General features: G+C 47.9%; 1 protein-coding gene across 2 annotated transcripts in view; it reads right to left on the bottom strand.

Moving 5' to 3' along the window:
* LECT1 (leukocyte cell derived chemotaxin 1) overlaps nt 1-15,758 on the bottom strand; it is a 30,945-nt gene extending 15,187 nt beyond the window's left edge. For both annotated transcript variants that reach the window (XM_006776940.2, XM_006776939.2), the window contains exons 1-4: nt 15,493-15,758; nt 14,900-15,040; nt 8,918-9,058; nt 1,879-1,992 (exon numbers count right to left, since the gene is read on the bottom strand). In XM_006776940.2, the coding sequence (XP_006777003.1) occupies nt 1,879-1,992; nt 8,918-9,058; nt 14,900-15,040; nt 15,493-15,564 (468 nt within the window). In that variant the 5' untranslated portion in view covers nt 15,565-15,758. The remainder of the gene's footprint in view (nt 1-1,878; nt 1,993-8,917; nt 9,059-14,899; nt 15,041-15,492) is intronic.
* Nucleotides 15,759-16,271: the final 513 nt, after the last annotated feature.

Here is a 16,271-nt window from a genome sequence, read left to right on the forward strand (position 1 = left end):
AAGGACAGGCCATTCATATGCAAAAGCCTCTGTGCACAGCTTGGGTGGGGTTGTAAATTGGGTGGAGTGGAGTCTCAGGGAATCTCCAGGGCGGAGCAAACAGCAATAGCTGCCAGTCAGCCCTGCATTGGGGAGGTCCCAGCACAGGAACAATGACTGCTGTGAGCACCTCCATCTGGAAGAAAGCCACCCCTGCTTTCCTGCTCCGATGCCAGACAATCCAGTTTCTCTCAGTATGTATCTGGGTTCTTTAGAATCTTGCCTGGCACTGGAGCTCAGAGCAAGCGTGGGCTTGTATCTCCCTCCCATTTAAAAAAGCAAAAATTGTCTTTAAAAAACCCAGAATATGTACTGCAAATGTACAGCTGGGGGTCTGGTGCTTGTGGAAGGCAGCAGAGCATGGGTTCCATGTCCACTGGGATGCTGCCAAGGATTACAGTCACCACAGACTTTCTAACAGAAACGGAGTGATCTAAGGGAACGGCAGTGCAGTAAGAGAAGTTCAAAGGCAGAACAAAGGTCTTGGTGTCACTGTTATGCTGGGCCCTGGGAGTTTGCAGTGGGAGCACAGCCTTCTGCTGGGTGGTGGTGGGGGCTGGGGATGGCTCCTGAGGGCACACGGGGGCAGCTTAGAGGGAGGGACTGAGCCATGAAGGCCCGGCACCACATCACAGGACAAATGGGTGGGGAAACTGGGAGTAGGAAAGAAAACGGAGGACACGCTAACGAGCTTTAAACCTCACTGGTTTGTTTTGAGCTTTTGTTTTGTTCTGTGTTCTGAGATACCTTCCGCTGCTGTTCCTCGGAGGGCAAGCAGCCGGCCAGTCTCCAGGCACTTTGCTTACCCTTGTTTTTCCTCTTTGCCTGAGGGAGCTGGTGCTGGCTCCCCTCTCTCAGGGAGACTGGGAGGACCAAAGGTAATCATAATAAAATTAACAATGATAGCAGCAGCCACCTATTCATTATCTAGCAGTTCTAGGGCCGTGGGGACGGCATGTGTGCCCCTAGTTTGTGGATGACAAAACAGGCTCACAGAGGTGAAGCCACAGCCACAGCAGTGTCAACCGGATGTGAACCTACATTTTTCTGGCGCCAAAGTCCATGTTTGTTCCACCAGACGCTGCCACAACTCAAATGGAAGACAATAATGAATGTGACCACTTTGTAAACCCTAAAGTATCAAATAAATGTTAGCTATTATTGTTAAATGTGTCTTTAGAACTCTGTGTGCAATCCTTAAAATAAATGTTTATAAAATCAAGCTCAAAGGCAAGCTATTAATAACAAATGGGAGAGTTATGTTTTTAAAAAACCTCACAAATTTGACACATAGAAAAGAAATTCGATACATGATCTAGCTTCATTGGTTGAACTTGAACCAACGGGAAGAAGTTGTGGGGGAGCCATCTCAGCTCAAAAGGGTTGGAACTAACTCCCAGGAAGTTGCTGACACACAGGTAACGGAGCAAGATGCCTCGCGGCTGCTTTCCCCGCAGAGGCTGGGGCATCAACTGTTGGGATTTTCAGAGGAACTAAGGCCCCTCTGATGACGAAAGAGTCTAACATGCGAAGTCCTTTATGTTTTCTTGATCACTGATTAGATAGTTCCCTATCATCAGGCAAATACGGGCCATGTGAAACCATCCCCGTTAAGCACTTTAAAATACGATTTTCCAAAACCACTAAATATGCTACATCATGTAAGAATGACCACTTAGAACCAACCAGGAGGACTAGAATAGTTTCAGTTCCTTTGGCAGAGAAGAGCTAGAATTTATGTTGTGGTCTCAAACCTATCGAGGAACCAGAGACAGAAAGGGTTGTGCCTTCAAGCCACATCTGCCAAGCCCTCCGGCTGCCCGGGCCGCTGGTACCCACCAGTTCGGAGGCAATGCTCTGCTTGGCCACGGCGCCCACCTCAGGAACGCGCGCCTTCACCTGCGCTTTGATGTAGCACTTCTCTCCTCCCGCAAAACGGATTCCTGTGATACCCTAGGAAAGGAGATAAAAGTTGATCCATCCATTTATCCACCTGTACATTTCTTCAATGTATTGCGTGTCTACTGCGAGCCAGCTCCAGGAACTGGGTATAGGGATGAACAAAAGAGATGGAAGCTTTGCCCTCATGGAACGTAACTCTTAGTGTTCTTAACCAAATATAGGAAACTGAGACAGTCAGGTGGCAAGTGCTGTGGAGAAAATAAAGCAGGTGTGAGAGAGGAATGGCCAGATGGGGCTCTTGTCAGCTGGGTCCGGGAGGCCTCCACCGGGGGCGGCATTAGAGCTGAGATGGAGTATGTGAGTTGCTCCATCTTTCCCTCAAGCTCAGGTGAAAGGCCATCCTTTCTATGCAGCTCTCTCCGACCATCCCAGGCTAAGGGGGCTCCTTTGCTTCTGACTTCCGTGGGCCCCCTGCCCCCACGTCTTTACCCCTCCCTTGGCGCTTAGTTTTCAGTGCCTGTACGGTAGCTCCTTGTCAGTATCATCTCAGGTATAAGCTTCTTGAGATCGCTATCTGAATCTTAGCTCTTTCTTTTGGGCGATTTCACAAAGATTCTCAAAAGATGTTGGTCCAGCGAATTAATTCCACAAATTCAGAGGTTTCCTAAGTTACCAAACCCGGAGTAAATAGTAAAGGTTTCTACAACACCAGGAGCTGGGCTTTGCTGCTAGACCTTACCCAAGGACGCGGGTGTTTGTTTTGTCCCCTGTGAGATATAAACAGTGTCTCCTCGTCTGCCTGGGGACCGGCCTCGGGGGGCGCCTCAGCCCAGGCTCATCTGGGCTGACAGCAGCGCTGACTCCCGTGGAGCCCATGGGGCAGCTCAGCGCTGTCCCCAGAGTGTTGGCTTTCACCTGCTGTCAACTCCAGGATTAGCGAGTGGCCAGAACAGCATTAAAGGGCTACACATTTTTGCCATAATAATGTAGACACCAACCCAAATCTGCTCATCTCAGTATCCTGCTGAGTTGAGACAAATGTCAGGAAGATAAGAACTTGTTCCAATGTCAGTGCCAGGGAGTGGGGGGCAGATCAGCATTTAGGAACCCAGGGGTCCTGGCTCAGGATCCAGCCGTCTCCAATGAGGAGAGAAGCTGAGTGGAAATCATGTGTGAGAATATTCATGGGAAGTGACACCACGTGTCATCTCAGAGCCAGGGGCCCCACAGACGCTGGTGGTTGGCGCACCAGAGAACAGAGAAGGAAAGGCTCACGCTTCCTACGGCTCCTCACGGGTTTGCCTTGGGGCCTAATTGGCCATATAACACTTGGAACACATGTCCCTCGTTTCTCCCAGCATCACCTCTCACCCAGAGGTGGCGGCCTGATGCCCACTTGACAGAGGCTGACCGCAGAGGTTTCCGACTCACTGCACCCAAGTCACCTGGAGAGAATTTAAACACGCAGGTGCCTGGGCCTCTCCCCAGAGATGCCCATTTAATTGGCCGGGATGTGCGCAGACCCTGGTGTGCTTACAAGTTCCCCAAGTGTTGACCAGGCGCAGGCCAGGCTGCGGACCACCTGTTCAGGGGGAAGGAACGCGTTCAGGGGAATGAAGTTTTAAGTGACTGATGTCCACGTCACTTCCAGATTCATATGTTGGAACCTAACCCCCAGTGTGGTGGTATCTGGACGTGGTGTATTTGGGAGGTGAGGCCCTGGTGAGTGGGATTCGGGCCCTTATAAAAGGGACCTGCTCTGTGAGGACACAGTGAGAAAGAGGACCCAGAAACCAGGCCCTCACTAGACACCCAATCTGCTGGCGCCTTAATCTTGCACTTCGCAGCCTCCAGAACTGTGAGAAACACTTCTCTGTGTAGAAGTCACCGTGTGGGGCATTTGTTATAGCCGCTCCAATGGCCTGGGACACAGCCTGTGGATCCCCGTTTCTTCTGTACCCGTTGCTCCCAAACTTTCCCTTGCACCCGATCTCATCAGGAGGCCTCAGTTCCCGAACTGAGTCAGCCATTCTCTCAGGAGTGGGGCTCACCTTGGCATTTCTAACAAGCTCTTGGGTGCTGCTGCCGTGGCCTAAGAAACACACCCTGAGAGCCGCTGCTCTCATGGGCCTGCCCTGAAGTCTACTGCTCTTATTCTGCATGTAAAGCAGAGGCGCCTGGTTTGAAAGACAAAAGGCAGGGGAGGGCGAGAGCTGCCACATGTGTCCTCTTAACTGCAAACCCTCACGTCCTCTGACTGGGAGATGGGCCACGCGAGACACCATATAACACTGCCATGTCCCCAGAGGAGAGAGCTGATTCTACTGAAGGATTCCAGCCTGGGCTGTGAGTGAGTAAGTTCTGATGGTCTGCACTGGGCACAAGAACTGAGTGCCCCAAGGAGGAATCGGTGGGAGGGAACTCACACACAATAACCACACATCTAGCTACAAATCCTCATTAAGCAGCCAGATATAATAAGAGAGTAAACAGAGGGAACGGAAAAGCACAAGAAAGCCAAGCAAACCTTTTGTTTTTTGCAAAAAATAAGACTGGTGATAATGAAGAAATTTGCTAACAAAGACAATGAGTGAAGAGTCCAATGACCTAACTTCGTTTTATCCTCAACCAGAGATATGTCTATTGATTTTAGGGAGAGGAAGGGAGGGAGACAGAGGGGCTGGGGGCGGGAGGGAGAAACATTGATGTGAGAAACATTGATCTGCCGCCTCCTGTACGTGCCCCAACTGGGAATCAAACCCGGAACCTTTTGGTACACAGGATGATGCTCCAAACAAGTGAGCCACCCAGCTAGGGCTGACCTAACATTCTTTTATCAAAAGTCAGGTAATCTCATGTTAGCCACATATTTTTTCTTTCTAGGGGATCTCATCTATTTCTGTGGCTTAAACCAGAAGTTCCCAAGGAGGGCAAGGGGTGCTAGCCCAAGGGACACTACAGAAGTCTAGGCCTTCAGTGGACATGGCCCGGGGATGCTGGTCCGCCGGCACAGCCCTGGAAGGTCCTGAAGAACTAGCTGCCTTGGGTCCTGGTGAAAACCTGATTGGAAGTATCTGTGCCTAGAACCTACCACAGTTTTACACATAAACACAAAGTGATTTTTGACATAGTTTTAATGTACAATAGCTTTCCTAGGAACGCAATTACTGTGAAAATAGAGAGAAAATGGTATTTTTGTTCACAGTTGGAAAAGATTGCCTGGTATTTAATCTGCCAGCACACATTTTTCAGCCATGGTAGTGACAGTGATTCAACTGTCAGAACAGAAACATGACTTCCATTTTATTTTTTCTTTATTTTATCGTTGGGGGCCATAATGATTTTTGAATAAAGTCTGGTAGGTAGTTTATCTTTGATTCTCCTCTAGCTTTTTAAATAAAAATTTCCAATATCACACAGTTAAAAGAATTGTATAGTGAACACCCATATTTACTACCTTGATTTCTAACCGAGATCTTGGTTACATAAACAAGGCCTGAGAGGACTGGTGTAAATCAACAGCACCGATGCTGTCGAGGGTCTAACTTTCTAGAACGGAACTCACCAGCAATGAACTAACCAGGATTTGTGTCCGCAGGGCATTGACGAAGATGCCCTGACTAACTGGCCAGGCTCCTGAGTCCTCCTTGTGACTGAGTCGACCTTGGGCTCTGTCTTGGCCTGCTCATTCCAATTTTTGCCAGAATCCTGCTGAGTCAGCCTTGGTCTGAGCACCCTTGATATCTGATCAGCCTGGCTTGCCTTTAGCAAAAAATCCTGTTAGGTCAGTTTAGTAAAGAATTACTCCACCTCTTAGTAATTTTCCATCTACCAACACTCCCACTCTGGCTGTAAATCCGATTTTTCTATATTGTGTTTAGAGCTGAGCCCAGTGCCTCTCCTCTACTACAAACCCCACAGCAGTAGCTCTCCTTGAATAAAACCTGCCTCACCTTCTCTAACAAATGTCTTGAGTCGCTTTTTCTTAAACAGCGCAGAACCTGCAGCCCTCTGTTCCATGCTGTTCCCTCTCAGGACGTTCTTTTTACCATCAGTTCTACTAAAATCCCGGTGGGGTCCTGGGTTAGTAGGGGAAGCCGTTCAGTTACAACTCAGAACCTTTTCCAATCTGGCCCCACCTGCATCCCACCTGCTCACATTGGGCTACTTAGAACTCCAGGGCAGGCCTGTGGATTTGTATTCAGTGTTCTTCCCAAGGCCTGGAAGGCCCTGGCCCTCCTTCTCTGCTGGTTGAGATCCTAATCTTTCTTCAAGACCTGGTTCACCTGTCGCCCCCTCTGTAAAGCCTGCTCCAGCCCCTGGTCAGCAGTGATTGACTCCCCTCTGCTCTCCACAGCTCTCTGCTCCCCACTCAGTTAGTGCGCTTCCCTGGCTGACCTGCGCCACCTCCATGTGGGTGTCTGCCTCCTGGGCTGGACTGGAAGGTCTTTGAAGGGGGGAACAAGTGTCAGTCAGCTCTGTATCCCCGATGCTTATCACTGTCCCTTGCACACAGTAGGTCCCAATAAATGTTTCTTGATTTTGGCTTAAAATATAGGGGAATTATGCAGGTACCATAGTGGTGGATTCATGTGTTTTCAAAAGTCCAGGTTTGCCCTGGATATTGTGGCTCAGTGGATAGAGCGTCGGCCAGCACACCATAGGGTCTCAGGTTTGATTCCCATTCAAGGGCACGAACCTAGGTTGCAGGTTGATCCTTGGCCCCTGTTGGGTGTGTACAGGAGGCAAACCAATCAATGTGTCTCTCTCACATCTGTGTCTCTGTCCCATCTCTCTCTCTCTCTCTCTATCCCTCCCACTCCATCCCTTCCACTCTCTCTAAAAATCAATGGAAAAAATATCTTCAGGTGAGGATTAACTACAACAACAAAAAGTCCAGGCTTGTTTAAACTCAGAAGAGGTTCTATCCATCACAAAAATGTTCTACTCACCAGTTCTGACTTAGAGAAATGTGGAAGCTATCCAACAGAATTGATCAGTTTATAAAATATGTTTGGCTCTTTTGGCCCAGGAGAACAAAACACATCAATACCATTATTAGAACCAAAGGACTAGAAAACCGAGGTGTAGCTTTCGGATTAAAATATTTTAAACGTCTACTCCTGATATCTACACTTTTTGATAGAGATGGATCCCTTTTTATTCAGCTATGCAGCTACCTTTGCATATCTTGGTATTGTGGCACATTATAGGTATTCATAGGTATTCTATATTGAATGATGTGTGTGGGGGAGTCACACTTTATAATTTTATATTGAGTAATAGAAAGAAAAATGCTGTTACCTTGTCCTGCGTCTTGCAGTAAAAGCCTTTAATAGGTCCAGAGAAATTATCCCTGTGCATTGACCAGAACCAACCACAAAGCTATGACTGAACGAGGTGCAGCTGGGCCCATACAGCTGTGGCTGCAGCTGCGGCGCCGTCCCAGGGCAGAGCCGCCTGAACACAGCCAGAGCTTCTTGTTATCAAATAACATCTAACCTCACCGGGGCTCTAATGCGGCATCTGTTTGATATTCAAAAGGGCCTGTGAAGTGTGTTTTGGTATTGACAAGGGGAGTTTTTTCATTCCGATGAAAATCACCTCTAGTTTTCCTCACCAATCAGAAGAAGAAGGTTGGTGAGATGTTTGTGGGCCGATAAATGATCAGAAGAGACATTATTTCTTCAAGTGCCTTTTCTTCATTACGAAGACTCACCTACTCCAGCTGCAGGTTTAACAGGAAAGCACAAATAGTGGTGCTGCTTCCTTATCTTAGAACGTGAAAGAGAATATGGTATTTATGTTGGCAAACAGAAAAGTCGGCCTGCAGTGACACGCTGGTTTACAGATGGTCATTGAAGCATTGATGCTTAGCTTAGTGTCTCAAATTGCCTGTAAGCCGATTTTTTGAAAACAAACATGGCTGACTTTTTCAAGAGACCAGAATATGCTATCTGTAATAGGCAGTAGTCAGAAAATATATGATGTAATAGGGGAATTTCTCCATGCTAATTTTCTAGGTTAAGCAGGAAAACTACAAAATTGAGAAAAGCATAGGATAGGCCCTACCTAAAAGGCCCTACCTTTTAATGATTATTAGGTCATTAAAATCTCCCTCCTCTCCCATCAGCAGATGAGTGGATTAGAAAACTATGGTACATCTACACAATGGAATACTACGCTGCTATAAAAAAGAAGGAATTCTTACCATTTGCAGCAGCATGGATGGAACTGGAGAACATTATGCTAAGTGAAATAAATCAGGCAGTGAAAGAAAAATACCACATGATCTCACTCACTTATGGATAATAAAGAACATTATAACCTAATGAACAAAAACATAGATACAGAGACAGAGAAGCATCGAACAGACTGTCAAAGTACAGCAGGAAGGCTGGAGAGTTTTAGGTTGTGGGGGGGCGGGTAAGAGATCAATTGAAGGACTTATATACATGCATATAAGCATAACCAATGGACACAAGACACTGGGGTGGGGTGGGGTGAGGGCATGTGCCAGGGCGTGGGGAGGCCGGGGGAAGGTCAATGGGGAAGTAAGGGAGACATGTGCACTACTATTTGTAATACTTTAAACAAGACAATAAAATTTAAAAAATAAAAATAAAATAAAATCTCCCTCCTCTCTGTAAGTTCAAAAAAAGAGTTTGCCCTCTTGGATAGTGTGAGTACTTTATTCACGGTGTTGTGGATAACTGCTTAGAAAGAAATAGGTCTTGCACGTGTTCCTGCCAAGACTTCATATAGTTCCAAGAACTGTTCTTTCGATGCCAAAGTGTTGTGGGTGTTTTTTTTTTTCATTTTGAAAATATTAAAAACAAAGAGCAGTCCTTTCTCAGAGAAAATCTGCCATGAGAACTGGAGACCGTTGGGATGTGTGTGAGAGATGCTTCTCCCTGGATGGGAAAAGCCCCCAGGCTGCCTGGTCAGACTCTCTAAATGCATGAAATATACTTACATTCTGGAAGTCATTGACTTCAATGGCCTCGTCAGCTCCACTCCCCATCTTGAAGGTCTCCAGGTTGTTCCCAGCGTCTATTTCCATTGACCCATCTTGTAACTTCCCATTGATGCTCATGGTGTAATGGACATTGTAAATCTGGAAGTGAACAGACTAGTGAGCTTTCCTTTTACAGCAACTCAGGGATCATCTCTGGACCTGCAGTGAATGAGTAGCTTTCACATTTGTCAGAGATACACTGAATCACCCTTGAGAGTAATATATTTGTATATGAGACCTTACCTACATACCAATCATTTAATACAATGATTTCTTTACGAACACCTTAAAAAGTGCTTGCTTCTGCAGCACATAAACTAAAATTGGAATGATACAGAGAAGGTTAGCATGGCCCCTAAGCAAGGATGACATGCAAATTTGTGAAGCAAATTCCATATTTTAAAAAAAATGGAGAACACCTTTTAAAAAAAGTAAAACCTTCGGCAGTCTGCGATACAAATTCAGATAGCTCGGTGATTCGCAACTCTGGCTCTGCGTAGATGCATCTGAGTAGAATCTCCAGCTCCCGTGCCTGGGTTCCTTCGGACCAGTCAAATCAGAATCTGCAGGTTTAGGGCTTGGACACAGGTCTTTCTTTTTTTTAAAGGAAATTCCACCATGCAGCTAGAGTTGATGGATAAATGGAAATGGATGAGGTAGAAGGTTAACTGGGCTATTCACTGAACAAGTCTGCAGAGGGCACCTCAATTTGAAAGTTTAAAAAAAATCTTTTGGTTAAGATTTGGCCTGGAATGTGGTACAGAGGAAGGACTTCAGACCAGACTGGGATTGCTGCATATCGAGCAGCATCTGCAGAGAGCAAGGTCAGGGTGCACATCTGTTTCAGCTCAAAATGGGGGTGACTCATTTTAATGACTCGATGGTGGGGGCGTATGGGGTTATAGGGCGTTTTGTTATGAGACACGGGGAGAGAGAGGGGAAGGCTAGGCACTGTAGATGGGCACTGGTCCAGGAATCAGAAAGACAGGTGGCCACACCACTCATCCCTGAGTCTTGGGAGTCGCCTTGAGTGTAAAATGAAGAGGTTGGACCTCATAGGTGGTTTTTCATTTATGACTTTAAAGCTCTGACGTTTCACAGAGGGTGGCAGAGCAGGTGGGACTGTGAGTCCCCTTTCTTCCCACCCACCTACAATTTAAGCAGAGCCACTTGGTTTCTGTTTTATGTACTGGATTTCTGAGTAAATCTTTTTTTTTTAAGTATATACTTTATTGATTTTTTTACAGAGAGGAAGGGAGAGGGATAGAGAGTTAGAAACATCGATGAGAGAGAAACATCGATCAGCTGCCTCCTGCACACCCTCTACTGGGGATGTGCCTGCAACCAAGGTACATGCCCTTGACCGGAATCGAACCTGGGACCCCTTAGTCCCCAGGCCGACGCTCTATCCAGTGAGCCAAACCGGCTAAGGCCTGAGTAAAATCTTAAGAAAAATTCTTCCATTAAAATTTTTTTTAAAAAGTTTACCACTAAATTAGATGATCCCAAGGGCTCTCTTGGTTTAGACGTCTTGGCAGTACACTACTTTAAAAAATAATTCCTGCTCAGTGTGCTGCTGACTGCTAGAATGTTCTCTGAGTTGTGGAATAGTAGGTGGGTTTCTTTTCTTCTTTCTTACTTTTTCTGACTTAGAGGCATATATATGTATATATATTTTATATATAATGTAGCTCTTATATGATACTAGAGGCCCAGTGCATGAAATTCATGCACGGTGTGGTCCCTAGGCCTGGCCGGCAATTGAAGTTCGAGTGACTGGCATGGAAGGGCAGGTCCCCGCTGACCTCTGGGCTTGCACTTGCTTTGGCCTGGCACTGCCCTCTCACCTGCTCCTCCATCCCGCCACAGTCCTGCTCTCCTTGGGGCCCATCAGGGCCAGCAGTGCCTCCACTGCCACCTGCTGCCAATGCCTTGTCGGGGATGCCTACCATGTTCCCTGCCGCCCCCTGGTGGTCAGCGCATGTCATAGCGGGTGGTTGAATGACCGACGGAGGGGACAATTTGCATATTAGGCTTTTATTATATAGGATGTAATATATAAATTCTTTAAAGGGGGAAGGAATGAGAACTGATGAAAGACATTTGCTACTTAGTGTCAGGAGGTCATTACCACAAATAGCTCAGATTCAATTCAAGTCTGATTTTCTTTCTTTTTATGAAGAATGACTGCTACATGAACAAACACTGGGAAAGGATCTGCTGTTATTGGATCATTACTTGTAGAAAACTCATTATTACAAGGCCCACAGGGCATGCTTTTATTTTATCAGTGGAGATGCAGAGATGGCTTTGCTAGCCTGTGGCCTTCCAGGCCGCAGCCTTCATTCAGCAGAACAGAAGCTACTGCATGCTAGCTAGCTCCACCATGGCTCCGCACCCCTCCTCCCTCTTCCTGAGCCACCCTCCCTGCGGCGCAGGGTCTCCCAGGCTGGCCTGAGGAGAGAGCCACTTCCTGGGGTTCTGATTTAGTGCAGCAGGAGCAGAGCCCACCAGCCTGGTTTCACTTTGCAGCTCAGGTGGCCCGTGTGGGAAACCTGCTTTCTCTGGCTGAGCCAGTGCTTGAGGTTCAGACAGCAGACTGTCCTGTCTCTGTGCTCTCTGAGCAGCTACTGCTCATGTGGGTCAATTACGACTGTCAGAAGGAGCAGACAGACAGCACTGTGAGTTCCTGCTGGCACGGCGTCCTTCACTCAGGCACCAGGAGGCTCTTTCTCTGGAAAGCATTGCACATAAGCTTTCACTAGGGAAGGAATGCAACACTTAAGAAATCAAGGATGTCCACCTTTTAGCAGGTCTGAAGGAGACAAGATTTCGACATAGAAGAATGGCTTGTGGTCGTAAATTTCACTTCCCTCCACCACCACCACCCGTCCTCACCTTCCTCCCAGAAAAAGCTTCCTGACCAAGCACAGGCGTTGCATCCTTTCTCCTGCATCCAGTCCATCCTTTATGCACAGCCCACAGCCTGCGTGGGGCTCAGCGAGAGGTCTGTGCCCCTGAGGCTATGGGGCAGTGGTGGTAAACAGTCTGAAATTATTTCCAAAGTACTGGGCCCCGAGCTCAGAAGGAGGCTGGGCTGATGGAGCAGTAATCACATTATTTCCTCTAAACTGATGGAGCTGTTGGCACCTAAGGCTATTTCTATCCAAGTACAATGAAGTTTATTATTTGCCAAAATTCTGCTCGATATGGTGCCTTTTGCAGCCAAGGATACTTGCTAATGAGTTTCTAATAAAGCCTGGCTTCTCTGAGATTAATTACATAATGTTTAGGTCAGTGTCTAGAAAAATCGGTCTGAGAAGAAAGGCCCCCAGCAATGATCTCACACCCTATCCCACAGGGTAGGGTTGTCAGCCATCTCATATTGGTGGGAATATACCATATTCCAATGCCTAGTTCTATGTACAATAATGTTCTATGTCTGAAACATGGCCTAGACATTTGTCCCCAATTATTAGCACTCGGATGCTTCATAGTCTTCCAGCTATGAAGGTACTTCAAGTAAACCTGTCCTCCTGGGATTTACCCATATGAAAGGGATAGGAGGTGAATTACAGCTGGTTAAGTCAAAATGGAAGAGCAGCCCTAGCCAGTTTGGCCAGTGGATAGAGCGTTGACCTGCGGACTGAAGGGTCCTGGGTTCGATCCGTGGTCAGGGCAACATGCCTGGGTTGCAAGCTCGATTCCTCGTAGGGGGTGTGCAGGAGGCAGCCAATCGATGATTCTCTCTCATCATTGATGTTTCTATCTCTCCCTCTCCCTTCTCTGAAATCAATAAGAACATATGTTAAAAACAAAATAGAAGAGCAGAGGTACAGATCATCCCCAAAGACTGCGTAGTCCATTTGGTTGGGGGTGTCTTTCTGTTTGACAGAGACTTGCCTTTGTTTATTATGTTTTGTTTGGACTGCTTAGATTTGTGATCAGGGAAAGCAGACCTGTGCATGTGCTGGGCAGAGATGGTGCCAAATTTGCTGTATTTAGTTATTTCATGATTTGCTTTTCAGACTTAAGTAATCTGTATCAGCATCGAATATTTTGGGAGTAAAAAACAAAACAAAAGAAAACAAACTACCGCAGTGTTCTTCATTCTCCTGCCTGTCTAGGAAATAGCAAGAACTTTGATTGTTGGCAATAAAATGTGATACACTATTCCTCTGTATTCTTAGAATTTAATACTGCTCTCTTGAACCAGATAATCAACCGTTTTGCAAGAAAGTAAGATAAGAAAAAAAAGGAGCCCACGCTATTCAGTAAGATCTTTCAATCTCTCTTTTTAGAAGCTTGTCAGTTAGCTGTGTTTGCCTTGAATAATTAAAAGCCAAATAATATTCATTTACATATATCACATGACCAAAATCTTTACCAAAAAATAAAAATAAATAAACGCCCCCCCAAAATCCCAAAGCTATTTTTATCTCCAAGTGACCTGTAGCATTGAGGTTTTGTCATCTAAAAGATAGCATCTACATTCAAATACCATACAATTTCCCAAGGGATGACAATCTAAACTCTGCTATTAATGGAGATGTAGATATTGAAATTGTTCCCATGTTTAGTTGCTGCTTTCAAATATGAGCATCTGGCCCAGCTTCCATATTTAAAATACAAATACATTAAGGCACTTTTCAAATATACACAAAATACTGTGCAATTCTGATCTTACAAATCGATGCTTGTAAATTTGATATAGTCTCTAAAACAGACTCGCCGCTAAATGGCATGCTTATCTACATTAGGCATTTGAGTTAAAAATACAAATTAGGCAGCGACTGCAGAAGATGTTATGTGTAAAATGGTTGAATTGCTTTCAGCACCATTTTCCCTAAGTACTGGGATTCGTTCACGCTTTGAATTTCATGGTGGTAGAGAGGGGGGAACAGCAGTCACAGATCCTCTGAGGGCGATGATTAAGAAACTGCCCTTTGTGTGGATCCCAGAGATGGAATTCTTTTCCATTAGTCCAATAAGCTTCTGCCAGCCCTGGGAAATGGTCATCGAGATAAAATGCCCCCTTTCCGTAGGTGCACAAAATTCAGGCTGTTTAAACACACTGTAACTCTGCCCAGTCAAGCTAGAAGCACCTTTTATGCTCCTCGAGGGCCCCTGGAGCTTTAAAATAAATAGTTGCAAACAAAGAAAATAGGACAGCAGTGCGTGAAACAGTCACCATTAAAACACACGTGACTAGGCCAGTAGGCCAGAATGGATTTTTAAAGAGGTTTGCCACTTTTAAGGAAGTTACACATCACCCTCCCCTCTCCCCCAGAGCAGGGTGGACACACTTAAAGAAATAAGCAAACAAACAGACACTCCTGGAAGGTCAAGTTCGTTCCCAACGCTGGCCTTCACTACCTTTGTCCCAGTTCTTAAATTCCCAGCCTTTCTCAGCCGAGAGAGGCTGTTCCATTTCTCCCCTGAGGATGTTAACCCAGGCCAGAAGATGACGGGCCTTATCCAAGGTCACACACTGCCCAGTGGAAGCGCCAGCCTGTTCTGCAGAAAAGGGTGTTCCTGGAGCCGCCCCATGCTTTCCCCCTCTACTCCGCTACTCTACGTTTTAATATTGCCCTTACAGCCCTGACTTCTTTTCTGCAAAGTGTCCTAAGAGCAGAAAGCAGCGCGGTGGCCTTGGAAGAAGACAGAGGTGCCCGGGAAGCCTCCCAGCGGTTCTCAACCTGTGGGTCGTGACCCCTTTGGGGGTCGAAGAACCTTTTCACAGGGGTCGCCTAAGACCATCAGAAAACACATATATAATTACATATTGTTTTTGTGTTGAATCACTATGCTTTAATTATGTTCAATTTGTAACAATGAAATTGGGGGAAAAAAAACATGCGCGTGACAGGGAGGACCCCACCACCCCGCGAGCCTCGGGGTCCTGCGCGCCTCCCGCCCTGAGCACCCTCCCCGACTTACGTGATTGTCACTCCCCTTCCAGAAGTAAAAGGCCCCGATGGCCCCGAAGAGCAGCAGCACCGCCCCCGAAATGAGGACCACAGCTCCGACCTTGAGCAGCCTCGCGGGGCTGGAGGGCTTCATGGTCACCGCGGCGTACGCCTGCGGGCGGGGACGGAGGAGTCGGATCCCATCTGCGCCGCCCGCACCCGGACATCCCGGAGCAGCGCCCCCGGAGGAGAGGGAGTGGGGTGGGGGACAGCTCTCCCTGAGCTCCTCCGGGCGCCCTCCTTCGCGGCGCTCCCTCTCGGGCTCCCTGGCACTCAGGCGTGGATGCCCGAGAAGCAAACTTTTCGCGGCGCAGGGCCACTACCCGGTTGATCTGCACTCGCCGCCGGCCACAGGACGCCCCCTCCTGACACCCTTTCCCTTTCCCCGCACACCTGTCTGTGGATCCGGTGACCCCCCACATACACACACTCGCGTGGGGCGTCACCATCCACATTTGGGCGCCCACCTTGCTCCCACCCCCCACATTCGGTGGCACAAATCCCTGACGCCCTTACCCTGCAAGTGGACTAACCCGCAGCTGGGCTGGGACCCCAGGTACTCACCGGGGGGCTGCAAAACTCGACGTCGTCAGGCCCTCCCAGGGCGATGGGAACTTTGTCCGAGTTCTCCGTCATGGCTGCAGCCACAGGAGGAGACACTGTGAGGCTGGCGCACGCCCTGGGCTCTGTCCGGCTGCCCCGACGTGCAGGGCTTTTCAACTCCCCACAGGCGCGCACACGGCGCCCCGGTCCGCCCGGGACAGCCCAGCGGTGCCCACCCCTTCCAGGGCCTCCCCCCTCCCCCCGTTTCCTCTCCCGGCCAGGGCAGCAGTGAGAGCCCATCCCTGCATTCAGGACACACCTTCTCTCTTTCTTGTCTACTGACCCCCTCCCCCGCCCCCAAACAACCACATCCTAGCAAACCAGAATGTGTCACAGGTCGGGGTGGGGATGGGGGTTAGGCGGGTGCTTAGACCAGGATGCCGAGTCCTGCGTGCACCGCCAGGAAATGCTAAGTTGCCAGGGCTCCGTGGTGCACCTGGCTGGAGGCCTGTCCTTGCACCGGTGTTGGGAAGCGGGAGGAACAGGACAGAGAGGAGAGCAGGGTCCTGCAGGTGGACTGGGGCACTGGCCAACATTTGCCAGGTTTACCCCAGCCTGGAATGACTGGATGGCCTCTGGGATTAGCACATCTTAGAGATGGCCCCTGGTCACGAGTTTCTCTAGGAGGTTTAGGGGAGGGTACAGCAGCAGCAAAAATGGGAGCCAGGCAGAGGGAAGGAGTGGGGAGACCAGAATAGAGTGCATGCTGGTTGGTTGTCTAAGTTTAACAAATAACAATG

Source organism: Myotis davidii, unplaced genomic scaffold (genome assembly GCF_000327345.1).
Source record: "Myotis davidii unplaced genomic scaffold, ASM32734v1 scaffold105, whole genome shotgun sequence".
Lineage (NCBI taxonomy): Eukaryota > Metazoa > Chordata > Mammalia > Chiroptera > Vespertilionidae > Myotis > Myotis davidii.